The 23,327-nt window shown below is 43.4% G+C and overlaps 1 protein-coding gene across 3 annotated transcripts in view; it reads left to right on the top strand.

The window, feature by feature from the left end:
* FLNB (filamin B) overlaps window positions 1–23,327 on the top strand; it is a 4,683,119-nt gene that overhangs the window by 2,309,110 nt on the left and 2,350,682 nt on the right. For all 3 annotated transcript variants that reach the window (XM_044078790.1, XM_044078788.1, XM_044078789.1), the window contains exon 7: window positions 3,171–3,248. In XM_044078790.1, the coding sequence (XP_043934725.1) occupies window positions 3,171–3,248 (78 nt within the window). The remainder of the gene's footprint in view (window positions 1–3,170; window positions 3,249–23,327) is intronic.

A 23,327-nucleotide genomic window follows, 5' to 3' on the forward strand; every position in this document is an offset into this window, starting at 1 on the left:
ACCACAGTGCGATTTGAATCTGGTTTTAACCTCTTTGATTCTCCCTCCCTTTGAACCTGCGGCTTCCTGTTCCTTGACGTTGCTCTCATGGAAAACTCTATTTCTAGTGGCCATAACTTCGCGAGGAAAGTCTCAGAACTTCACGCCCTTTGCGTTTGTCCTCCTTATCTGGTTTTCCATAAAGATAGAGTGTCCCTCAGAACAAACCCATCTTTTTTACCTAAGATATCTTCTGAGGCAAATCTAAACCAGACTATCGATCTCCCAGTTTTCTTCCCTAATTACTCCAACAGAGCAGAACAAAAGTTGCATTTTTTGGATTTTCACTGTCAACTCCGTTACTACCTTGATAGAACCAAGCAAGTTAGGAAATCTGAGCAGCTCCTCCTGTCTTATGCGGAAGGGAAGAAAGGCCTTCCAGTTTCCAAAGTAACCCTTTCTAGATGGTTAGCCTCTGTGTTTACTTTCATCCATGAACTGAGGCGTCAAGAACTTCCTTCAAGGCCTAGAGCCCACTCAAGTAGAGCCTTAGCTACAACAGTAGCCTTTCAAGCTAGGTTGCCTATAGACTCCATTTGTGCGGCAGCCACATGGGCCTCTCCTCATACCTTTATTTCTCATTACAAACTGGACATGGCCTCCAGAAGCCGAGCTAACTTTGGTTCTACCGTCCTCAAGAGTCTGTTCCGATGAGCCACCCAGGGTTGAGGTGCTAGGGATGCGGTCCCATCCAGCAAGAATGAAGGCGAGATTGACAACTTAACATTGAGAAGTTATGTACCTACCATAACGTTCCATGTTAGTTGTCTTCTTCTCGCCTTCTTTCTTGCGTCCCACCCTCCAACCCCCTAGCCTGGACAGACCGAAAGGATCCTTTTGGGCCTTCTTTCATCCCAGCATGGACTCCCATGGTTGCTTTTTCTTGGTATGTTCTATATATAGGTATTCCTCTTTCTCCTTTGTTCTGTGAACAGAACTGCTATGGTGTTAGCTATCAAATGAGATCTGGGTAGTTAGCGCCTAGCATTGTGGGATACAGGGTAGCCTCGAGCCGGTAAAAATAGCTCTTGAGCTTTAGTGTAGGCCGAGTTGGAGCCGAGGATCGGCTCCAGACCCATCCAACAAGAAAGAAGGCGAGAAGAAGACAACTAACATGGAACGTTATGGTAGGTACATAACTTCTCATTATGGTTATAAGTGGCAACAGCTGAAAATAATTTGACACTTTCTTATATATGCAAGGGCAACATTTCATAAGTTGAGTAATTTTTTTTGTTTAAATGATAGAGGGCCAGTGGGCTTGGATGCTATGTTGACACTACTGTCTCAGCTGCACATTCAGTTGAAGGTAAGGTCTATGACTGGGAGGTTAAGTACTTGAGCATATGCTTCTGTGTACTCCTTGTTTTAGGAGGAATCTTGTTCCAGATCTTGCTAGTATAGACTGAATATTTGAGTCTGCTCTGCACGCTTTTAGGAAGAAAGTGATTTCCAAAACTAAGATGCAAAACAAAATATTAAAAAATGTTTGAGAATATTGGAGGGGCTCCCTCCCTTCCCCCATCCCAAACAAATTGTACTTTTGCAGATAGCTTAAGTGATTACAGGGCCTAAAGAAATTCAAAAGGAATAATAAACTGAACTTGCATTACAGAGCTGTCACAACCTTCTTGAACTGTCTTCTTACAACTGTTTAATCTATTACTGAGTCTTTGTATATACGCTCTTAAGGATAAATTTGCTTGACTTGTGTACAAGTGTAACTGGTATCAGTGATGGTCAATATTGTACTTTAAGCTATATGAATCAAGAGTATCAACTGTTTTTCACTTATAGTATTTATGCTAAACTGAGTGTCTTATAATGTACTGTTTTAAAGTATGTTAACTCTAGGAGAGAATTTCCATTTTGCTGATCAAGTGCACAACACTCTCCAAGAGCAGAATGAGTTAGTGTTGGACAATATGAGGAGGTTACATATTCAACACTAAAATAACTTTTGACACATGCCACACTATGCTTGCTTTGTCACATAGTACTCTCCTTAATGAACTAATGATAGTTGCCGTAAATTTTCAGGGTTATATTCCTACCTCTAAAGTTGCTATTTTGTCATGTTTGAATTAAAGAAGGCCAATAAAACTCAGTCAGGAGCTGAAGATGGGTCCCGACTCCCTTCTGTTGCATAATTATACGGAGAGTGTTTTACATTCTGAAGGATGTCAGGGAGTTTTGGTGGTTTCATTAGCAACAGACAGCTTCACTAGTCTAGTGTAAAATAAGGAATATATACCTTTTCAGCAAGAACTACCTTTTTACTCCTTTTCCAAAGCATCAGGTGCTTTGTGATGTATCAGAGCATGTCCTCTTCAGATGTTGTATTGGAAGGGATTAGATAATAACCCATATGTAGTAACTCATCTAGGGTTGTATTTAGATTTGCTAGTAAAGGTTGAGCTGGTTCAGAACAACTTTAATGTCTTATAAATGGAAATAACTCAAATAGGTTTGGATTTGTTGTGCCTTTGCCAGATCTTTTGGTTTTATACAAGTTCAAAGTTTGATAAAAGTTCAAATGTTAATGTAAACACTATTGTTCTGGTTATATTTTGTGTTGTTTAATATTTTGTCTGTTCTTTAATTTGCGTTTGTTGGTATCCCACGAGTCCATTGGAGTGTTTAAGGTTACATACTCGTTTATGCAAATTTTATGTTAATCGGCATCCATATTTTTGGGCAGTTGTACCTACTTTTCATTGGCCTTTCTCCAGATTTTTGACGTTTCCAGGTTGAGAGGTATAGTATAGGGGTGTGAGGAACAAAAGGGCAGAGTCTAGCTGGCGGGGAGGCTTAATGCATGGGAGCAAAAAGCACTTAGGGGAAAAGTGTTCAAGGTCTGCTAAATTACATGATCCCATTCAAACAGGCTTTTCTCAAACACTGACCAGATAACTGACCACTACAGTATGTGTGTGTGTGTGAATGTAGTTATACTTTTGCGAGTTACTGTAGTATTTCCTAAGACCTGAAGCATCGCTTTTGGTGATTTGACTTCAAACAGTACTGTGAGTGTTAGAAAAAAATGTAAGCATTTGTAGCAAAAGTTCTGCTTAGCTGATTTCAGTTTACCACACTAAAACAAAGCATTGTTGCTATCTGTGTTAAAACAGGCACAAGTCACCCCAAATAATGACAAGAATAAGACCTTCTCAGCAGTATATGTACCAAAAGTGACAGGACCTCACAAGGTAAGTACAGGGGCTTGATTTTTCTCTGGGTTTTTTGCCTTGTGCATTTTGTCTTCTTAGTCTGTAATAAAAAGTCATCACTTTCTTTGCTTAAAGAATGAAAAAAGTTGCAAAATGTACAAATCAATGGTATATTTACGACTGTACGTAAAGGACTCATAAACGCACTTTAGTGGCATGGATTTGAAACTGAATGTTTGTTTTTGTTTTCAGTGGTTTTCTTTCCTTGCCTATAGGGAATATGAATTCCTGCAGAATACAGCTTGCCATGTGCTTCCAGGTTTTGCTGCTATAAACTAGATGGATAATTAACATTGTGTGACTTTGCACTTATTCATTTTATGACTTTAGCTTTACAATGGCATAAAACTTGTATTTCCTATAAAAAATGGCAGAGATGGGGCATTTGTACTCTGCAGGTCTAATTGGCTTTTGAATGAAGGTCTTTAAAATCTCACTGCTGCAGTTTGGGAAGTAGAGTGGGGAGGGGGACAGCTTTATTTTGTGAACACTGATGTCTTTATTAAAGCTAGTTGAAGGAGTTTTCTTAGTGCTTGCCAGATTATTTTGTATAATATGAAATATGTAGCTGGAAATTATTTTTCTCTGAAGAATAATATCATAAATGATGGTGGCCTAATAGTTAAGGTGTTTGCCTTACAAACACAAGGTCCAGGGTTTGAGTCTCGCAAGGGATAACTGGCTAGGCTTAAAATGGCTCGCAAGGGCAGTTAGCTTAGTACTAATCTATGAACTCCCTATGCTGTGGAATAAAATCCCGGTCCATGTGAGGCAGAGCACCTCGCTGACTCTGTTCAAGAGAAATCTAGACCTGTGGATGGGAGATCGGAATCATCTCTGGGTCACTGCTGGACAGAGGCACAAACTAATGGGCACAGTATTTTTTCATATAAGGTGGGGTAAGCCACACACTATAGGGGGGCTTATAAATGCCTTAGGGCAGATAGCCTAGTATAAACCTATGAACCTATGTGATCTCCCTCCAGCAAACCTGACGTATATTACCAGTACTGTGTGGTGGTTGACATTGTAGCACAGAATACCACTGTTTTATAATATTGTTAATCTGTTGTTGTCATATGTAGAGATAATGCTGATCTTTCTGGGTCTTGCTACACTTTGTTAGATACACTGGGACGACAGACATGGACTTTTTATCCCTGTATAATCTGTCCTTTCAGATTATGAACCATATTTTCTGCTTATCTGTCTAGTTTCTTAATGCTTTTAAAGTGTTTCCAAGTCTGTGTTGTGCACTGTTGAGCACATTGTACCATCCATTCTTAGAACACCTGTTTTTGCCTCAGCAACTGTGCTAAGAGCCTTTTCTGTGCATATCTACCCTTTCTGTAAAGGATGTCTTCCCTAATAATGTAATGGAAGCTTTAAGGAGTGTTTCTCCTTGGTTCTGCTGACCTCTTTTCTACTGTATATATGCTGAGAATCATATGCTGTTGTGTAATTGTTGACTTCAGTGCTGTCTTTGCTGACATACTTCCATTTGCTTCACCCCAACCATTGTATAGATGCAGTCTCCAAACGTGGACACATATTTCAAGAAAAATCTCACCACTGTCTCCAGAAGCAGCAGCATTTCTGTTTGCATGTCTGTCTGTGTGACATGCAACCTATTGCACTCCAGCATCCAGGCTTCTGCTCACAACCGTGGCATAATCATTGCTACTAGCTCACTAGTTTTGAGTTGTGGGCCACATGATTAGTATTGTGAATACCAGGCTTTGTTATACCATGTATGATTATTCCCTGGTTTGTGTTGTGCATTCGATGTGTATGTTTGCACTTTTTCATAACAAGTCTCTAGTCTTACTGAGTATTATACTAGTCATTTAGCAAGATTCCACCTCATAATTCCAACCGTTGTGAAGGCTTTAATATTTCATTTTGCATGTCTTATTGTCCTCTATAAATACAGGATACAGGTACAGGATATGTACGAGGGTAGTGGGACAGTGGTGAGGTCTGCGGTGGGAGTGACAGATGCGTTTAAGGTGGAGGTGGGATTACATCAAGGATCAGCTATGAGCCCTTTCTTATTTGCAGTGGTGATGGACAGGTTGACAGACGAGATCAGATAGGAGTAGCCGTGGACTATGATGTTTGCAGATGACATTATGATCTGTAGTGAGAGTAGGGAACAGGTGGAAGAGACCCTGGAGAGATGGAGATATGCTCTAGAGGGAAGAGGAATGAAGGTCAGCAAGACTAAGACAGAATATATGTATGTGAATGAGAGGGAGCATAGAGGAATGGTGAGGATGCAAGGAGTAGAGGTGGCAAAGGTGGATGAGTTTAAATACTTGGGATCAGTAGTTCAGAGTAATGGTGAGTGTGCAAGAGAGGTGAAGAAGAGAGTACAGGCAGGATGGAGTTGGTGGAGAAGAGTGTCAGGAGTGTTTTGTGGCAGACGAGTACCAGTAAGAATGAAAGGAAAGGTCTACAAGAGGGTAGTGAGACGAGCTATGATGTTCTTCATCTCACATTGCTGCAGTCCTTACGTATGGGTAGTCCGCTGTCCTCGGTCGGCCCGAATACCAAAGTATAAGGCTGACGTCGGTCAAGGCGCTTAAAACTGACATCAGGACGTCAGGGTACAAAAGCACATGACCAACGTCATTTCCTCAGTCTTTTTTGCCGCATGGTCCGATGCAGAAGCACATCAGTCCAGGCTGACTGCAAGGACAGTCCTTCAAGCCTTGGGGTTCATGGCATCTTGTATTCTGGTACTTCCCAATGCCAAACTGCATATGAGGAAGCTACAATGGTATCTCAAGAATGTATGGACACAGCACTGCCAAGATTTGGACACTGTCATTCAAATAATACCTTGCATTCAAAAGGAATTTTTGTGGTGGGCACAGGAATGTCACCTAAACAAGGGACTCTCTGTGACCCGGCCAGAGGCGAGTCAGATTTTAACGACAGATGCCTCAGACAAAGCTTGGGGAGCTCATCTAAATGGAAAATGGATACAAGACACGTGGCCTGCCAGACTTCAACATCTACATATCAACTTGAAGGAAATGTTAGCAGTCCAATTTGCATTGATAGCTTTCAAGGATTTACTTCTTCCAGGGCAGGTGTTGATTCAAACAGACAACACAACTGTCATGTGGTACATCAACAAGCAAGGGGGAACGCATTCTTATCCTCTATGCAGACAAGCAATGATTTTGTGGGAGACTGCTCTCAGTTTACAGCTAAATCTTCAGGCAAGGTTTCTGCCAGGAGCACAGAACTCCTTAGCAGATGTGTTGAGCAGACAAATTATGGATCCCCACGAGTGGAAATTGGATCCTCATGTATTCCTGAGGTTGACAGTGTTATGGGGAACTCCAGACATAGATCTGTTCGCTTCTCCACTAAATTACCAGCTGCCAAAGTTTTGCACAAAAAGGTTTCATCCCTCAGCTTGGAAAGTGGATGCTCTCTCATTCAATTGGAGCAATCTTCACGTGTATGCCTTTCCACCTCTGCCTCTCCTCCCAAAGGTACTGCTGAAGGTCAGACAGGACAAGCCAAACATGATTTTAATAGCTCCAGATTGGCCTCGACAGCACTGGTACCCATTACTGAGAAGTCTGGTACAGGAGCCTCCATGGCCTTTGCTTTCAATTCCTCACCTGCTGTCTCAGGAGAACGGTCATTTACTCAATGTCAAACTTCATTCTCTTCATCTGACAGCCTGGCATATTCTGGTTTAAACCCTGGAGGGTCTCAGCTTCCACAACAAGTTTTGAATGTTATTTTGGAGGCCAGAAGGCCTAGTACAAGGAAAGTTTACGCAGATAAATGGAGGAGATTTTTATTATGGAGTACAGCAAAGGACTTTGATGTTTCTAAACCTAATTTAAGTGTGGCGCTTCAATACCTTACTGAGTTATTGGACAAAGGTTTGTCCTTCTCCTCTATAAAGGTTCATGCTGCAGCAATCTCTGCTCACTATGACTGTGATCCACCATTATTTTCTCAGCCTTTGTTTAAGCAATTCCTTAGAGGGGCAAAGAATATAAGACCCCACGTGAGCTCCTACTCCTGCTTGGGATCTCAATTTTGTGTTGGAGAAACTCACTCTACAACCTTTTGAGCCTGCAGCATCGGCAGAGTTGAAATATTTATCTTGGAAGACTGCTTTTTTGTTGGCCATTACCTCTGCGAGAAGGGTTTCTGAATTACAGGCCCTTATAGCAGTTGAGCCTTTCTTAATTTTCCACAAGGATAGGGTGTCTTTGCATACTAACCCTTCTTTTATGCCTAAAGTGGTTTCTAGTGTGGCCTTAAACCAAACTATTCATTTGCCTACTTTTTATGCAAACCCCCAAAATAAAGGGGAAAAGATTTTGCACACTTTGGATATACACAGACAGTTGCGATATTATTTGAGCAGAACTAAAGGGTTCAGGCAGTCTCAGCAGTTGTTTGTTTCTTTTGCTTTGGGTTCTCAGGGCAGACCTGTTTCAAAACAAACTATTTCTAAGTGGATTGTTTTTTGTATTGCTTTCTGTTATTCCCATCATGGTAAGGAAATTCCAGCTGGGATTAGGCCTCATTCCACTAGGGCTACTGCCACTTCTACAGCTTTTTAAGGGGTGGCTACTAAAGATATTTTGGAAGCAGCTACTTGGAGTTCAGTGCATACTTTCTCTAAGCATTACCACCTTCCACTTTACTCTAAATCTAGGGCTGGATTTGCAACTGCAATTTTACAAGGCATGTTGGCAGCTCCTAATGCTTTATAGTTTTGCCATCCTCCCTTTCCTCTGCTTTGGGATTCTACCCATATGTAAGGACTGCAGCAATGTGAGATGAAGAACATAGTACAGTTTTGTACCTACCATAAATGTAGATGTTTGAAGATCCACATTGCTGCAGTCCAATTTACCCTCCCTCCTTCCCCTCTGTTGTTGAAGGTGGTGGTGTGGTTTGTGTTGTACATATTGTAAATATGGTTAGTGCACGGGTGGTTGGTTGGGTTTTGCTGGTTTTTGGCTTTGGCCTGTTTTGTTAGGGCCTTCTGACATCTGGGGCAAGAAAAGACTGAGGAAATGACGTCGGTCATGCGCTTTTGTACCCTGACGTCCTGATGTCAGTTTTAAGCGCCTTGACCGACGTCAGCCTTATACTTTGGTATTCGGGCCGACCGAGGACAGCGGACTACCCATATGTAAGGACTGCAGCAATGTGGATCTTCGAACATTTACATTTATGGTAGGTACAAAACTGTACTTTATATGGGTTGGAGACAGTGGCACTGACAAAAAGGCAGGAGTTAGAGTTGGATGTGGCAGAGTTAAAAATGTTAAGATTTGCAATGGGTGTGATGAGGGTGGACAGGATTAGGAATAGGTATATTAGAGGGTCAGCCCAGGTTGGAAGGTTTGGAGACAAAGCCAGAGAGGCAAGGTTACGTTGGTTTGGACATGTGCTTAGGAGGGATGCTGAGTATATTGGGAAAAAGATGCTAAGGATGAAGCTACCAGGTAACAGGAAAAGAGGAAGGCCTAAGATAAGGTATATGGATGTGGTGAGAGAGGACATGCAGGTGGTTGGTGTGACAGAGCAAGATGCAGAGGACAGGAAGAAATGGAAACAGATGATCCGCTGTGGCGACCCCTAACGGGAAAAGCCGAAAGAAGATGATGATTGTCCTCTAAATAGAAATGCATTCTCCTCTGTTCAAGTGCTGTTTGTTACTTTTTTGTTTATATCATTTATTGTTACTGATGATTGTGTTGAACAGCTGTACCCTAGGACTACTAGTCCTTGTGTCACACCACTTATCACACCCTATTTTTTTCTGATTTACTTATTTTTTGCTAATGTGAAATCTCATTTTCTGAAATTGACTCTGTCATATATGATCCTTTAATTTTCTAGACTATTTTGACATGTTCTGTAAACATGTCTTAATCCACGTGTGTCTCATTGATGTCATGCCCAGCTGCAGTTCTTTACTTCTATTTGTTATTTTATTTTATTTTATTTATTTTGCTAACTGGGTGGATGAGCTGGTTTACTGACCCTTTTCAGAAGTGACACTGGTGCATTGCAAGTAATAGTCTGGAAATATGTTGCAAGTAAAAGAAGCTTAGTAAAATATACAGAGTAAATACACAGTTGTAAAAAAATAACATTTGTATGTTCACTAGACGGAAATTAAATCTAAGAGTAGGCACTACTAGGCACATGAAGGGTAAGTATTTAAAACAGATATACATAGAATGAGAGTTCAAGTTGCTCAGTGTTGCCCACTGTTGTTTGAAATGGCAAAAGAGAAATGTATTAGCAAGTCAGCCAGTGTCCCGAAATCAGATACACTTCATGTTTTTGCAGGTGTGTTTTTAAAGCTCTTTTGAATTAAAAGAATTATTGAATGTTTTTTTAGATTTGTGGGAAGTGGTTCCAGGGTTGCGTCCAGTTTATGAGAAGGACTTTTCATCAGTTGCTGTCTTGATGAGAAGTCTCATTAATGTAATAGTGTTCTGTTCGGTATGTGTGAGAAAGTAACTTTAAAGGTGGAGTAACTTGATTTTAGGATTTTATAAAGTAGATATCCCAGAAGGAGAATGGCACAACTGGGAATAGGTAACCATTTGAACTTCTGTAGTACGTGGCAGTTGGTCTGGTAGGAGAGCAGACCTGCCTATTTTGTTTTCATTTGTTTGACATTGGTGGGTGTTGTAGGAGGAATGGAAACATATAATTAGTGGTAGGCTGTATTCTAGGTTGGGAATAAGGATATTTATAGCAATTACTATCCTAACTGTGAGAGTAAGGAGTTGGGATATCCTGTAAGAAAGTTTAAGTTGGTATACTTTACTAGTAACTAAATCTGTGTGAATGTTAAAGCTTAGGGATGAGTCTAGTGTGTGCCCTAGATCTGATGTTATCATTTTCATTCATTCCTCAACCTGTGGGTTCGGATCCGAACCTCTAATCCAACTCGGCTGCTTCTATAGCTTAGGATCCGACTCTCAAGCACCTCCTTTACCCATAATCCCCCTGTCCTCCAGATTGCATAAGATCTTGTTTGCCACACTTCAAAGAAGTTGGGATTTCTTTCTCTCATAGCTCCTTGTGAGTCATGAGTGTATTTACAGGTTAAACTTTAAAATGTTTGTACTTAATATATTTCTATCACCCTTCCTTACCCTCTAAGCAATTTTTGTTTTTATTTTCGGGTTTCTCCGTCCTTTACAAAACTTTTATGTACAGGCTAGTGTAACTCTACTCTGCCATTGCTGGTAGTTTCTCCTTTTTCCTCCTTTCTGAAAAAAAAAAAGTATTTAGATAATACTTGTAGTTTTTAGTAACAAAACTGGAACCAACGAAAAACTGTAGAAAATATGAACAGCAGAAAGGCAGAATATGGAAAATGAATACCAGGAACTTTATTATGTTAGCGCTTTCGGCTGGTAATACCTGCCGTCCTCCTGCATCTGTGCGGGTTTCAATGCCCGAGCTTTTAGCGACCGTCGCAACAAACGAATTTTAAAGTGTCTTCTCCCTCAGACTACTTCCTCTATGGCTGCATCTTGTAAGGAATCGAGGGCTCAAACCCCCACTAAAAAGCAAAAGGAGCTCATGGAGCACAGAGAATGCTCAACTGCCCAGTCTCCAAAAATGGCTACGACTGAACCACCTGCCAAGACCTTGAAATTGTCAGATCTGAAGCCTTCGGATCCCATACAGACATTACTGACTCCTCCTCGACACCAAGCTTCCAGTTCTCCCTTTGGAAGTAGTGTCTCCAACCTTAAGGTCTCCATTTCTTCAGGAGACCCCACAGAAACCTTCAGAACCTCACTCCACGTCATCCTCCATTAGTTCTTCCTGGAGTCTTTCTGAAGTAGAGGTGGACAGGGTGATGATGAGATTCCATGGGATGCAGATGTAGATGGGGGTTTTGCCTGTGCTGTCCCCCACTGGATCCATGAGCCACCATCCTACCCGTGCACCATTGATAACCCCTTAGCCGATCTGACCTCCTGCTTTGGAGCCCTCAGATCTGAAAGATGTCCTTCAAGGATGCATCTGCAGTCATCACATATGGGTTGTCCTGCCTCAGGCAGCCCTTCGGTCGGCCGGATTCCAAAGTCTGGGTCCGGCGTCGGCTGATGTCGCCCCTTCCCAGACGTCAGAGCGCCTGGGGTATAAAAGCGTCAGCCGACGCCATCTTCCTCTGTCTTTCTTGCCACGTGGTGCCCGAAGCAGAAGCAGTTCGCAAGTGCCGGTCGGCCAGCTCCTGTAATTCAGCTAAACCGAAGACTTCAAAAGCTAAGTACCCCGTTGGGGACTCTTTCTTGCCTCAGCCGATGTCAGATAAAATTAATAATTGCTTAACTTGTGGGAAACAAATACCTCATAAGGATTTCCACTCTTACTGCCTACCTTGCCTAGGCCCAGACCACGACGTCTCGGCCTGTTCCGCCTGTGCTTCCTTCAACCGATGCACTCTTAAGACGTCGGTCGGAGTTTGCAGAGGAATCTTTTGGGGCTAGTTTTGCTTACAAAATGCCGTCGGAGACTCCGACTTCACATTTAATAAAGAAACGGAAGGACAAGGACCGACACACGTGGTCCGCGGTTTCGGCTGAAACCACGGCCAGGCCTACTGCGAGTGTCTCGGTTGAAACCGAGTCCTTGGTACTACCGTCCACCGAAACCGTACAACCGACAACCTCGGCCCCGGAGGCCACTACTGTATCGGTTGTTGAATCTCCTTTGGAATCTGGTGTCCAGGAACCTTCTGACACCATTCCCTTAGACAAAACTACACCAGCACGTGGTGCAGCCAGGCCTCCTGCATCCATGTCTATTAAGGCATTCTCTAGGGCTAAAGCTGCTAAACACTCAAAATCTATGCCTCCCAGGGTTATCCCTCAGGGACCCACTACAGGTTCTCAGATCCTTAGTCTAGCAGAGGACCTTATTTCATTAATTAGGGGCTCTCAGCCTCATCCGGACAGGGGCTGTCAACCTCCTACAGAAAAAAGGCCCAGGGTTGAGCCCTCTGATCCCCTCTCCTCAGATGAGGCCTCTGATGTCTCTGCTGTCTCGGACTACCAGGAGGAGGCTTTTTCGGCCTACGAGGATTCAGATGCAGAGGAATCTATCCCTTTAGCCTCCCCTCCTGAAGAACTGTCTTTTGGGAAAACTCTGCACACTATGAGGGAGCATTTCCAATGGCAGGGCCAGGAATTCTCTGATTCCAGGAAGAGATTAAGGACCTTCTTGCATTTGCCTCAGCATAGACCTTTGGCTATTCCCCCTGTTTTGAATGTCATTGATGATGTGTACTCTGAATCTAGCACAACCCCTGACACTCTCCCTCCGGCTCCTGCCAAACCCGATAGGTACTACAGGGTCCCGGAATCACATCTTTTCCTTTACAAGGCCCACTCTGCTGATCCAGAAACTATTTCCCAGGGCCCTAAAGGGGTTGCAGCTGTCACTACAAAAAATCCACTCCCCTCTGAAAGGGAGTCCAGGGCTTTAGAGCGATGGGGTAAAAAAATGTATACTTCTGCTACCCTTTCTACGAGGGCTTTAAACTGTCAATTTCATATGATACAGTACCAAGAATATTTGTTAGATGAATTGCATAAAAAGCTGTCTTCACCTGAACCCCTAGATCGCAAATCACTTCAGGATCTGGTACATAACTCTCAACAGGTTAGCAACCATTTCTTGCAGTGTGGTTATGATGCATTGGAAGCTTCATGTAAGTCAGCTATGACAGGTGCAGTCATACGTAGGCATGCTTGGCTAAAGGAACAATCTCTGCCAGACCATGTTAAAGCAAAGCTTCTGGATGCTCCACTGGAAAAGCAAAAGTTATTTGGCTCCACTGCTCAGGAGGTCTTAAAGAAATTTGAAGAAAAGGCAAAATCTGTACAAACAGTCAAAGATTTTATGCAAGTCCAAATACCAAGATTCAGCAGAAATTGGCCTTCCAAGAACTGGTCCTTTCCAGACACATACAGATTTCAGAGAGGCAAGAACAGGCATGCCAGAGGTAGAGGGCAAGCTAGAGGCTCCTACAGAGGACGTCAATGGCAGCCTCCCAACCAGAGAAGTAGTGCAGGGCCTACAACTGCTGCACAAGGACAGACTCAATGACTTTACTTTGACACCGCCAACCAGGGCTCAATTGGAAGCACCTTTGGGCAGAAAGCTTTCCTTATTTTCAGAAAATTGGCACATTATTACAAGGGACAAATGGACACTACAAATAATAGACAAAGGATACAGGTTCCATTTCCACACATTACCGAAAAGAAAAGGCATGCCAGACCTGCCACCAAATCAAAGGGCAGAGGCTTTGAAACAAATCTCCAACTTAATGAAAATGAAAGCAATAGAAAGGGTTCCTCTCACAGAACAAGGCCAAGGATTTTACTCCAGACTCTTCCTTGTTCCAAGAAAAGAAAAGCAATGGAGGCCTATTCTCGACTTGTCCGCACTAAATACTTACCTCATTGTGCCAAAATTCAAAATGCTAACTCTACAGCAACTCCTTCCCATGCTGGGCAAGGGGTCTTGGCTGGTAACTCTGGACCTCAAGGAGGCATACCTGCATGTCCCTATCAGACAAAGCTGCAGAAGACACCTCAGATTTCTTGCAGGTTCAGAGCATTATCAATTCTCAGCATTGCCCTTTGGCTTATCTACTGCGGCCAGAGTATTCACGAAATGCCTGGCAGTAGTAATTGCACACTGCAGACTTCAGGGATGCAAATATACCAGATCTGGACGACTGCCTTATACAAGCGGACAGCCAACAAATTTTGGTAAAACACTTGAATTATGCCATCTATCTTCTTCAGGCCTTGGGATATACAGTCAACATTCACAAGTCAAGACTTGTACCATCCCAAAGAATAACTTTTCTGGGTGCGGATCTAGACACAACCACCCAAATGGCTTTCCTCACAGAGGAAAAACAATACCAACTACCGGATTACTTCAAAAACCTGTCAAGACAAACTCAGCTGACTGCAAGGAAAATCCTGCAGGCCCTGGGTTACATGGCTTCTTGCATTCTTCTGATTCCTCAAGCAAGGCTACATATGAGGAAACTCCAATGGTACCTAAGGAGTTTATGGACTCAGTACAGTCACAGCTTGGAAACTTTGATACCACTCATCCCATGCCTTCAAAGGGAATTTCTGTGGTGGGCTCAAGCAAGCCAGTCAAACAGGGGTTTGCCCTTCAGCAAACCAACAGCCAGCCAAACCATTACAACGGACGCTTCAGACCACGGATGGGGAGCACACATGGAAGGAAGATGCATTCAAGGACTATGGTCACAAAAAGAGCTATGCATGCACATAAACCAAAAGGAAATGCTGGCAGTGATACATGCAATCGAGGCCTTCAAGTTATTTCTACATCAAGGCCACCTGCTAATAAGGACAGACAACACTACAGTTATGTGGTACATAAACAAGCAAAGAGGCACCCATTCCTACCCTCTTTGCAGACTGGCTATGAATCTATGGGAACTTTCCTTGACTCTCAATATACAGCTGCAATCCCAGTTTGTACCAGGAAAGGACAATATACTGGCGGACAGCTTAAGCAGGAACATCATGGATGCACACGAGTGGATGCTGCACCCAGACATCTTCCATCAGATAACACAATCATGGGGGAGACCGGACATAGACCTCTTTGCCTCCCCACACAATCATCAGCTGGAGAAATTCTGCTCAAGGACATACCCACCCACAAGCATGGAAAGTGGACACCCTCTCTTTCAGCTGGAGAACTCTAACAGTGTATGCATTCCCATCTCTTCCATTAATGACCAAGGTCTTACTGAAGATCAGGGCAGAGCAGCCAAGAGTGATTCTGATAGCTCCGGACTGGCCAAGACAGCACTGGTACCCATTGCTAAAGAGCATGTCACGGACAAAACCATGGCTTCTGCCACAATGGCCGCTTCTCCTGACACAGCACAATTACAAAACGCTGCATCCCAACCTGAAAACATTACAACTAGCTGCCTGGAAAATACCTTGACTCATCACCAGGATAAGCTATCCAAGAAAGTGAAGGATATCATCATGGAAGCTCGCAGGCCTTCCACAAGAAAGGCATACTCAGCAAAATGGAAAAGATTTCACACCTGGAGCACCTCAAAGGGCCTAGATGCAACAGTTATGAACATGGCACATATCCTGGAATATTTGGCAGAAATGCTCCACAATGGCCTGTCTTACTCTTCCATTAAAATTCATGTTTCAGCAATTTCAGCAGAGTACAATACTGATCCACCTGTCTTCTCTCATCCGCTGCTAAGACAGTTTCTAAGAGGAATTAAAAACATCAATCCTCCAAGGAAACCACCACTGCCTACTTGGGACCTTAACTTTGTGTTGGAAAAACTAACACTGCCTCCCTTTGAACCAGCCACATCTGCAGAACTACAGTTCCTCTCTTGGAAGACTGCCTTCCTTCTGGCCATAACCTCAGCAAGAAGAGTATCTGAGTTACAGGCCCTCATGGCAGTACAGCCATTTCTTATTTTTCATCAAGACAGAGTCTCATTGAGAACCAATCCTTCATTTATGCCAAAGGTGGTATGTAGGGTCTCATTAAACCAAGCTATTCACCTGCCTACCTTCTTTCCAAATCCACAAAACAAAGGGGAAAAGCTTCTGCACACCCTGGACATACACAGTTGCGCTACTACTTGGACAGAACTAAAAATTACAGAAAAACTGACCAGTTGTTTGTAGCATATGCTGCTGGTGCACAAGGAAAAGCAATTTCAAAACAGACAATTTCAAAATGGATAGGGAATTGCATTCGTTTCTGTTACTCCTTTCATGGAAAAACTGTGCCAGCTAACATTAGACTTCATTCGACCAGAGCCACAGCCACCTCCATAGCCTTCTTAAGAGGGGTGGCTACCAAGGACATTTTAGAAGCTGCTACATGGAGCTCTGTGCATACATTTTCCAAGCATTACAACTTACCTTTATATTCCAGATCCAGAGCAGGCTTTGCTACGGTAGTCCTGCAGGGCATTTTAGCTGCACCATCCTTTACATAGATCCTCCACCCCCAGATTGGCTATGGTATTCTACCCATATGTGATGACTGCAGATGCATCCTTGAAGGACATAGTACAGTTTTGTACCTACCATAAATGTAGATGTCCAATAGGTATGCATCTGCAGTCAGGTTTACCCTCCCTCCTTCCCTCTGTGGTATTTCTTGGGTACATTCCCCTCTCATAGCTAGCTGGGGTTATCTATTATGGTGTATTTGTTTTTATATATGTATATATTTTTGTGCATGTTTGGATTTTATTGCATTTCTCCAAATTTAGCCTTCCTTAGAGGGCACCTGGCATCTGGGGCAAGAGAAACTGAGGAAGATGGCGTCGGCTGACGCTTTTATACCCCAGGCGCTCTGACTTCGGGGAAGGGGCGACATCAGCCAATGCCGGACCCAGACTTTGGAATCCGGCCGACCGAAGGGCTGCCTGAGGCAGGACAAACCCATATGTGATGACTGCAGATGCATACCTATTGGACATCTACATTTATGGTAGGTACAAAACTGTACTTTTTCAAGAGTCGATATGTCAGATCCCAGGGCCTTTTCTTCCTTGGCTTTGATGATTTCTCCAATCCACTCCGAGTGTTTTAAAGCATGACAGATCTTTTATCTGAAGCATCAGCATCAAATCCGAGGGAATGTCCTTGGCTTTGAAGTGCTCAGAGCCATCACTTTCACTTGGAACCTCATTGTTGGACAGCTCTGCTCCAATTTCCCCTTTGAGACATGGGATCAGTGAGGGTCTGGGGTTGTCTGCTCTGGAGGGACTGCCAAGGACATCTCCAGGTCCTTTTGCATTCGAAATGGTGGAGAAGGTGTTCTCCCAGCTGAGAATTACTTCAAATCTACCTCCTTCGGCTCCTATCCCTATTCTGATTTCTGTGCCTGAGCCTGCTCATCCTGCCACCTCGGGGACAGGCAGACCCTAAGATTTTCCAAGCATCTCTCCCTGCAGAACTCCCCCTCTCTTCTCACAACTCCCCGGAACATCCCACTGAGGACATCAACAAAAGAGTCTGTGTAAAAGGAGGTACCTAGATCTCCTCAGGAATCTTTGACAGAAGACAAGGACTTTGATGAAGGGAAGGGTCTCCCACGATCTTCACCTGATGCTTCCTTTGGAGACATCCTTGAAATCCTATGCCAAAGAGCTGGTTGGTCTACCCAAAGAACTTCTTCAGAAGAGTTTGTGTTCTTAGAAGCCTTCAGATCTGGCCCATCTAAAACTTGAGTGACCCTCCTGTGGATGACCTTAAGACCTTATCTCCTGCAGGGCATGGAAGGAGCAGGACACCGTGGAGCCCATACCAAAAAGAGCTAACAAAATCTTCAGTGCCCCTTCAGATAAGCAACACTGGACAAAAGGTACCCCTGTAGATGACATGATTGTTGCAGCAGCCACGAAGAAGGAGCTAGCAAAAGGGAGCTCCACTGTCCATCCCCCTAACAGGGAGCCCAGGGCATCAGACAGGTTCGGGTATGCATCAGCGACCTTCACACTTTGATCACCAAATAATTTGGCCCACTTTATCAGGTTGCAGAGGGACTTACTATAGGAACTCTCCAATACTGTCCTGGGGCCATGTCTCAAGAGCAACAGAAAACTTTTTACTCAGGAATGGCCACCCTACAATCCTGCTGGAATGCATCCTCAAGGTTAATTTCACATGTTGCTGAGGGTTCCTCAAGGGCCGCTGGTTCAGGCATTGCCATAGGGAAACATGCCTGGATGCGACTTGTTAACTTTGCTGAACCTTTCAAGGCATCATTCAATCACTGCTTCTTTTGATGGATCTTCACTCTTTGGATCAGCCTTAAAAGATACCCTCTCCCGATGTGGAAAAGATGGGAAAATCTTATTTGCCATTGGAATCAGATTCTCTACCCCACAGAGACCATTTTCCATGAACCAACATGGTGGTAAGAAATTGTGCTTCAAGAAATCACAAGGGCCTTTCTAGGATTCACAGGGAAGGTTTTCCCCTAGAGGCAGAGAGGGAAATAACCATTTTGGTAGATGCCACCCATGTGGTAGAGAAGGTCCGTAGAACCAAGGATCTCAAGATTCCTTCTTGGACAGATACTTTCAGCACTCCTGAGCAGTTGCCAGACTATCCCTCTCTGGAGGCAGGTACAATCGTTGGGTGCAAAGGGTCATATCCAGAGGAGATTACATTCCCTTTTGTAAAGCTTCCATTCCAAAGAAAAATCTCCCTGATATTCCACCCAATCAGAGGGACTTAGGAGCACAAGAAATCACAAAGCTGCTATAGAAAGCAGTTATCCAGATCCAGACCAAACAGGATCTGGAATCTACTCAAGGTTCTTTTTATTGCCAAAAAAGACAGGGGACCTGAGACCAATCCTGGATCTAACCTTCTTAAACAAGTCCGTAAAGAACTCAAAATTCCAGATGGTCACAGTACAGTCTATTCTACCTGTCCTTCAAAAGGATGAATGGATGTGCTCAGTAGATCAAGACACACATTATCACATCAAAATGAACAGGCGCTCTCAAAGGTTTCTCCGCTTCTGGCCAGGAGCCAGTCATTATCAGTACAGAGCTCTGTCCTTTGGTCTCACCACAGCCCCCAGGGTGTTCACCAAATTCATGGCAGTAGTAGCAGCTCACTTGAGACTTCTCGGATTAAGAGCATTTCCTTACATAGAACACTGGCTGCTGACTGCCTCAACCAAGCATCTTTTCCTCCAAGCCAGGGATTCTCTGGTTCACCTAACAAATATATTGGGAATCACAATAAATACCCAAAAGTCTCAGTTACAGCCAGTTCAAGTGATAGATTTTATAGGGATGGGTCTAGTTGCACTTAACTACCTAACCATCTTATCTTCAAACAGAATTCTGTCCTTGAAGTTGTATATCAGGGAAATCCTAACCATCCCTTTGCCACCTGCAGAATTCATTCTCAAAGCACTAAGTTCAGTGGCTGCCACCATAATGTTGATTCCTACAGCTGGTCTGCACATGATGATTTTTCAGTGGACTCTAGCAGTACAGTGGTTCCTGCACAGCAATCCTCTGAATCATCCTGTCGAGTGTGCAAAAGACTCCCTGTCGTGGTGGCTTCGCTCGAGAGACGCTGAAGAAAGATGTCCATTTATTCTTCCTTTCCTCATTGCCACATTGACCACGGATGCATTCCAGTTAGGGTGGGGGAGGCATTACTCGGGACGAGTTGTTCAAGGCACGTGGTCGACACAGGAGACCAATCTGCATATAAATGTCCTAGAGAAGAGAGTGGTGCTCCTAGCATTGCAAGCCTTACAGAGCTTTCTCCCTCTAGGGATAACTGCATTTCAGACAGACAATATGTCTGTAGCTTGGTACATCAACAAACAAGGGGGAACCAGATCGTACCCCCTCTGTCAAGACGCAATGAGAGTTTCGTAATGGGTGATCCCTCCAACTGCTTTCTAGTAACAGCACACATTCTGGGGAAGTCCAACATCCTAGCGGACAGGCTCAACAGAGCCCGTCTGATGCCTCATGAGTGATTTCTAAACCACTCTGTGACAAACTTTATCTACCTCAAATGGGGTCAACCTTGCTGCAATCTCTTTGCATCCCCTTCCAACATTCCAACAGAAAATGCAGCAGGTTCTGTGCCCTGATCCCTCCTCAGGGGCAATCAACGAGAGATGCTGTAGTCTATATTTGGCCCTCCGGTCTCCTTTACACTTATCCCCCTCTACTTCTCATTCTCAAATTTCTCCAGAAAGCACAGAGGTTGAAGAGCAACGTGATCCTCATTTCACCCTTTTGGCCTCGAAAGGTTTGTTTCCCCTTTCTTTGGTCTTATCAGATACTTCCTCCCTGGACGCTGGACCCAAGTCCGGACCTCCTTTCTCACTTTTCATGGCAAACTCATCTGGATTTGACAAGCCTCAAGTTGACCACATGGTTTCTCCAGTTCCAATGATGGCTAGACTTTCCAGGCTTTCCACACCACTTAAAGAAATTCTGGTATTCTCACATAAAGCTTCAACCAGAAAGATTTATAAGAGCAAGTGGGAAAGTTTCTCCATTTGGGCTTACCAAAAAATAAGGATCTTTTTACCGCTCCCATTCCAGCAGTTCTTGACTTCCTTGCTTCAAGTTTTCAGAATGGAGCAACCTATTCCACTGTCAAGCTACAGTTAGCAGCCATATCCAGTTACCACACAGGTGAAAATTCTCCGTCTTTGGCATCTCTCAAATTGTGTAAGGCCTTTCTCAGCAGTATCTTCTTGCTTAGACCTCCGTTTAAAGACCGCAGACCTCCATGGGATCTCATTGTGGCCTTACCAGCTCTAGTTCGCTCTCCTTTCTAACCTTCTGCCAAAGTAGATCTCATATTCTTGTCACAGAAGACCTTATTCGTGGTGGCTATAACCTCAGCTAGGAGAATTTCAGAATTGCAGCCACTTGCTTCCAAACTGCCATATTTGATTTTCCGTAAGGCCAGGGCCACCATGCGTACAAATCCGACCTTTTTACCGAAAGTTGCCTCTGAAAAACAATATCAATCAGTTCATCAGTTTCCCTGTATTTTTTCTTAATTTCAAGAGCAAGGGTGAATATACCCTTCATCTGTTAGATGTACATAGACAGCTACATTTTTGTTTAGACAGAACAAAACCCTTCAAAAAGTCTGACCAATTATTGGTTTCCTTTTCGAAGGCAGAATTGGGGAAGCCTGTATCCAAAGTAACCTTAGCTAAATAAATAATAAATGGATTACAGATTGCATTCCTTATGCTTATTCTGCAAAAGGTATCATGCTCCCTGGACATGTGAAAGCACATTCTACATGTCCACCTCAGCAGCTTTTTTTGGTCTAAATTATCTATTGGTAATTGTGCAGCCACCTCCTGGTCAAATACTCATGCTGTTGTTATGCATTACAAGTTAGGTATTGTATCCAGAATTAGAGCATCCTTTGGCTGTGCAGTGTTTCAGAATATCCGTCCATGAAGGCCACCCGAGAGATATGTAGCTGGGGACTCTGTCCCACAGGTTGAAGAAGAATGAAAATGGACAACACAGTTGGAACGTTATTGTGATTACATAACTTCTTTATCTGATATTGTTGTTTTCCTTTGTTCCTCAACCTTTGGGACAGAGTTCCCAGCTACATATCCCCACTCCATCCCCCTGATCTTTCTGGAAAGACGTATAGAGGTGTTATCTTCATCCTATCTTATAATAATTTTCTATATATACATGTATGTGTTGTGCATATGCAGCTGCAGCAAACTTGATCTGAAGTAATCTGTAGGACAGGGGCATTATTGGTAAGGGAGGAGCTCGAGGGTCTGATCCTAAACTATAGAAGCGCCCGAGTTAGATCCAAGGTTCGGTTCTAAACCCACAGGTTGAGGAAGAATGAAAGTGGACAACACAGATGGAACGTTAAGGTGTGTACATAACATTTTTTTTATTTTTGTTTGCGTGCATTAAGAACAATAGTGTTATTGTTATAAAAGAATTTGTGGTTAGTGGGAAGTTTACAAAGGGAGGAGAACAGCATGACACTAATTTTATTAGGGTTGATTAAAAGTATGTCATTGGCCCAGGGACTTCTGGTATGGCAAAGAGCTAAATGTACATATTCCTGGTAGCTTTGTGATTTACTTTTGGTAAAGAGGACAAAATCCCCAATGGCTTTAGGCGAACATATAAAGATTATTCTAGTTTTATGACATCTGAAAAGTGGCAAAAATGGAGAAGGATTAAAAGGAAAAATGAGATGCAAGAAGTCACCATGTAGCACGATAATGGATACCAGGAAGGCCCTACGCTATCTCCAACTACAAGGGAGATGGAGGTTGAGCTGAAAGATGCACATCTGGATCTGAAAAGAGTGAATGTCCATTTGAAAACACATATTTAGGGCAATGATAAACCTTTGGGAGAAGTTGTGGAAGCAGTTAATGAGCATTCCAGGTGCTTTTCCAGGGCTCATTGCAGAAAGAGAAGTACAGAAAGCTAAGGTTGCTACATCAGAGGCAAAACTGGAGTAGCTGGATACATCTCTAATATGTCAGGAAGGCAGAGCACAACACAAGAATATCCAGATAGTGGGAGTGACAGAAACAATGTATGGATGAGATTGCCACTCATGTATACAAAAAAGCTCAGTGGACTACTCTGCCAGAGCAGGAGATCCAAATAAAGAGTGCACCTCAGACTGCTTGGGTCCCGGGCAGGGTATCACATGGCTGACTGAGGCAAATCTTAGTCCAGTTTGTACGTTGCAGCATTGAAAAACTATCTTGTCGAAGTTAAGGAGACTGGGCTTAAATCTTGTATGTGGGAAAGCAGGATTTAGACTGATTAAGATTATCCAGTGGAGACTTGTTTAAAAAGGGCTGCTTCTTCCCTTTGCAGAGACTGACCAGATCTAAAGAGATTAGATTTAAGATGCATCATTAAGACTGTTGTGGACTGGTGGGTCTTAAACATATACTAACCCTGAAGATGCCAGAAGGGCCTTGAGAGCAGGCATTGTGAAGTGTCTCAGTAGTGGCAGGGGTTGGAAGGACAGGACACGGCACATGCGAAACAGAACATTCTGAAAGGAATGGATTTAACAGTTGAAGGCTTTTTTTCCCAGTATTTAGGAAATGTTAAGTGTTGAAGGAGGACCCGACTCTGTTGCTACGTTGGAGCGGAGAAGTGTGAGTGAAGGGCAGTGTTGGTACCCCATTGGCTTACTTTTCTTCATACTTCAAGATTGGTGATGCTGTATCTTATTGCTGGACTTTTGGGTGTATTTCGGACTGTTAATGTGGCCTAAGGAGGTTTACAGGTATTGTTCCTTTGGTAGGAAAGGTTTTTTGGTGGGGGAGTGAGGTTTTTCCACTTACAGCAGTGATTGGCATTGGCGAAGAGATTTTCTGGCAGAGGTGGGTGGAAATGCAGAAACTTATGCCTTTGATATTTACGTTTCATGTTTTTTTTCT

Source organism: Protopterus annectens, chromosome 7.part1, assembly GCF_019279795.1.
Source record: "Protopterus annectens isolate FY-2018-M chromosome 7.part1, PAN1.0, whole genome shotgun sequence".
NCBI classification, from domain to species: domain Eukaryota; kingdom Metazoa; phylum Chordata; order Ceratodontiformes; family Protopteridae; genus Protopterus; species Protopterus annectens.